General features: G+C 41.0%; 1 protein-coding gene across 4 annotated transcripts; it reads right to left on the bottom strand.

Annotated features, from left to right (window-relative positions):
- Window positions 1-774: 774 nt before the first annotated feature.
- On the bottom strand, window positions 775-3561 carry LOC136939596 (tRNA (cytidine(32)/guanosine(34)-2'-O)-methyltransferase-like). Of its 4 annotated transcripts, none has more exons than XM_067232194.1 (11): window positions 3296-3561; window positions 3037-3183; window positions 2834-2903; window positions 2615-2732; window positions 2384-2462; window positions 2223-2275; window positions 2066-2119; window positions 1869-1971; window positions 1622-1705; window positions 1229-1332; window positions 775-1097 (listed from the first exon to the last, which is right to left on the bottom strand). In XM_067232194.1, the coding sequence occupies exons 2-11, from the start codon at window positions 3155-3157 to the stop codon at window positions 876-878; spliced, it is 1008 nt and encodes a 335-aa protein (XP_067088295.1). In that variant the 5' UTR covers window positions 3158-3183; window positions 3296-3561; the 3' UTR covers window positions 775-875. The 4 variants fall into 4 exon arrangements, with proteins under 4 accessions (XP_067088295.1, XP_067088294.1, XP_067088293.1 ...); XM_067232193.1 differs by having other exon boundaries at window positions 3307-3561; XM_067232192.1 differs by having other exon boundaries at window positions 3311-3561.
- Between the last annotated feature and the right edge of the window lie 515 nt (window positions 3562-4076).

The raw sequence follows: 4076 nt of genomic DNA, 5'->3' as shown, positions 1-4076 counted from the left end.
ATTGTCTCTATTGGTCTGTTAGCTATATCTGCTTGCCACATGCCATATATACTTAAAATAAGTTCAGTTTCAATCATACTTCTAGCCTTGATATCTATAGTATTCACGTTGTAATGAAGCATTTTAAAGATGTCTGTTGTTGATTTATCAAAAAGTATGCTGCTTCTGGCCAGCTTTCACAAAACCTGAGGAAGAGTTTACGTTTTTTTTTGTAGGAGAGAAAACAGTGTTTTCTGTACATAAAAAAAAGAAACATTAAAGTAAGTAAACCTGCCATCGGATATAAAACAGACTTTCTAAGCACGTCCTGCTGTCTCAGGTGCTGCAGCCCTGCAGTTCACCAAGGCCTCGAGTCCTGACCACACAATGAGGTTTCAGCATAGTGATGGAACGGAATGTACAGAAACTATTCTATAAATATAATAACTCTGGTATGAAAGGTGCCCATGAGAGCCACTTGGTTTTGTGCCGCAATTGGTGCCGACGTCTGTTCTCCCTCATCGCTAGTCTCGTCTCTCTGAAGTCTATTTATGATATTTATGACTAGTATCGCCGATTCGCCATGGTTATTTGCGGCCCAGAAGCAATTTCACAGAAAACATCAAACCAAGCAACCCAAATCCAGTTCCACCAAAAACACGACACGTAAGTTGCTAAACGACATCGACATGTCGCTCTGGATCTGAAGAGCGTCTGATAATGACATCTAAACCCACAAGGTCCTTCACTTTGCAACCAAAAAAAAACACAATTAACAAATGACTTAACAATGAATTAAAGGAAATGGTAAAATCGATTTATTGTTTGAGAAATCTAAGAAATTAAAAACGTACTCATGTACAGTACTATGTATCTTGATGAACCTTTTTGTAATGTTATTTGACAGTGTTCTGTGTCGAGGAGGCTGATGAATGGGCAGGGGTTTCTCCTTGATGGCTTGAAAGTTCCATGGAGGAAAAGGCTTCATCCAATGGGAGGGAAGGGGAATCCTCTTTAGCCAATAGGTTATTCTTGCGCAAATGACAAGCCTGTTGGTAGGGTGGGCAAATTGGGGGCTGGGTGGGGGGCGTGTACTGGTATTCTTTACTGCCATCCAGCTGAGAAGCAAAATATATCAATTGTAAGTACTTTTTCGAACTTCACAAGAATAGTGCCTTCTTGTCAATGATGTATTGTTTACAAAAACTCAAAATTGAAACAACTTTTCTGTCAATGAGGGCACCAGTACCTGGAGTGGATAGGTTCTGTCGGAGTCAAATGCACTGAGATCCCCACAGGCCAGAAAAGGAACAATGATCCGATTCGGCCCCTCTAGCTGGTTGAAATCTACATCTGAGATACACAGACCGAGATTAAGATCCAGAGTATTGCACAGTGTCAGATACTTAAATGACACACCATGTAACATGGAATAATACACTTGTTCCACATATTTGCTAGATTTCATTTCAAACATTTTGAAAACAAATCACCCTAACTGTCCCTCAGTACTATCTCCTTTGAGTTAAATATCTAAAATAATTTCTATTGAGCAGTTTGGGGAAAACACCGTCAGCATTTCCCAACATTTACCATGACAACACATTGAATTGGGATAAAAGACACTTGTGTAGGTATTTACCATATGAGTGGTCCAGCAGGGGGTTGGACATGTTGGGGACATAGCCCTCAGGAGGAGAGTAATTTTGACAAACCACAAACGCCTCTGTGGGATAGAGAGACGGTCGGTTACAGGTCACCTCATTTTCGTCCGTCTACAAGCCGCTTGTTAAGAGTTGTCAAATCTGCCAATGACCTTCTGGGTCACAGCCTTGACTTTGGGTGGTTTTATTGCATCTGAATCACCCACGACGTGAGGTCCAGCTCACCTATGCTGGAGTTCCTGCTGCTGCGCGGCTTGGCACAAGTTACACCACTGAAGAAGATCTTCAGCTGGGAGTACAACAAGGTCACATCTTTACCCCGGAATATCTGCACCGCAACCAGAGGGAAGCAACAGATTTGTAGGACCTCCGAGTGCTTAATTCTTTTTACAACAAACGAAACTGCCGTTAACAATCCCTACCTTGGCCACAAACGTCCCTCCGGGTTTCAGAACATGTGTGGTAATGTTTAGAGCCTTAGGACAGATACAGAAAGAGGAAACTTTTTACAATGTCATAAATAACGGTCAGAGAATTACAGAGAATTCAAATGGAATCTTATTTCATCCATGTACTCACTGCCAATAAGAGCTGAGCTTGAATATACTCATCCACATCATGAAGTCCCGTCACTGTTAGTGACAAACAAGACAATAACCAAGAAGAGGACGTCAATGTTTTGGTCTCTGAAATGAAAACATTTACTATCAAAACAAACAATTTAGCTGAGATATCTTTACCATCTGGTGCCCCATCACACACGACCAGGTCTGCAGGCTGGCCCTCAAAATGTCTGATTATCTCCTGGGCGGTAGATATCTAAAACCCAAGAGAAATATTGTCAGTCTCCAGTACCATTGCAGAAATTGTGTCAAAATATCTCATGATGGTACACACATCCCCTTCCCTCTGCCCTTGATGACATGCATTTTGTTCTCTGAATGGTTTGGGGATAAGAGTTCAGTCTGTACCTTGGTAATGTCTCCCTGAATCTGTGTAACCCCTGGTAGTGGGGCCATAGCCTGGAGGTCAACAGCCACAATCTTCACCTCCTCACTCCTTACTTCCTCACTCCCTTCCTCTTTTCCTCTGTCAAATCACCACATACAAATCCCATCCTTATCCGTGTGTCCATATTTATACTGATGTAAGCCAGTGCTAGAACCAGAAAAGTTAGGAGATGACCGAACCTGAGTTTACGACTAAGGACTTGACTCCAGCTGCCTGGTGCAGCGCACAGATCCACTGCCCTCCTGACACCTGGGAGAAATACAGATGCGAAAAGTAGTCATCTAGAGACGTTTCAAGCTACAAAAATGTTTAGCGTATTTAGCTTAAATGTATTGCTAATCAACTCTGAGAGGGGGGAAGGATGTAGCTGATTTGATCTTGCCTTTGAACAGTCCGAATTCCTCGTCCAGTTGCAGCAATTTGAACGCGCTCCTGGCCCTCCAGCCCTCCTCCTTGGCCAGGCGGTAGTAGATATCACGCTTATCTTTGGAGGAGCGACCCATATTTACCAACAACACCAACCGAGAACCTGAGCCAAGTTTATCAAGACAAAATAAATATTACAATTTATGCAACGTTAGCTAGCTAGTCAACGTGTCTCACATTGTAAGGATTTTACACTACTTTACAACAAATTGTACGTGTATTGTACTTGCACGTTGGTCAATGTATCCAGCTAGCTTCTTACTGAACGAATCTTGCGGAAAGTCTTAGCCTAACGTTCGATAGCTTACTCAACTATCGTTAAGCTACCAAAAAGAAAACTAACTAGCTAGCTGACATTCAATCAAATATTAAAATATTAGCATAAAAGGTTTAACAACTATACACGTGTACTCGTTTTCTACATCTGAAATGTCTAGTTACACGTTGGGATCTAGCTCACTAGCTAGACATGTTTTCCGTGTTGACATCTGTAGGACCCCAATTGTTGCCCTGTTAGCGCGTGTCTAAAATGTCCCTTTGTGCGACGTTGTGTCAATGTTACAACTGAGTAACATTGATCTTTTTTTTACCACATAGGATAGCCTATTGGAAGTAAATTGTTCAAACATTTTTGTTTGTGTCTAGTTGTGAAATGTACACACCATCGTTTGATATATAGATGCTCATGCTCTTGTACAGGTACTTTGTTTTTACACCTCTTAGCTCTAGGTGGCAGTAAAATATAAGTACAGAGATCCACGTCTAGAGATGTACAGCAAAATAGGCTACTGATAGGCATACGATTATTAAAGAATAGTTTTAGCATTCAATAATGGAATAACAAGTCATTGTTAAAATAATCCAACAAAACACTATATTTTGATTGTCTGACAATAAATTGTGTCCATCACATGATTTTTCCCCCTGTAACTAATAATTCGTTCAACTGTTAAAAATGTGCTATTATCCTCTAATAAGTAAATCTGTGTAAAACAA

This window comes from Osmerus mordax, unplaced genomic scaffold, assembly GCF_038355195.1.
Source record: "Osmerus mordax isolate fOsmMor3 unplaced genomic scaffold, fOsmMor3.pri Scaffold_263, whole genome shotgun sequence".
Lineage (NCBI taxonomy): Eukaryota > Metazoa > Chordata > Actinopteri > Osmeriformes > Osmeridae > Osmerus > Osmerus mordax.
This window is presented reverse-complemented; position numbering and strand designations above follow the sequence as displayed.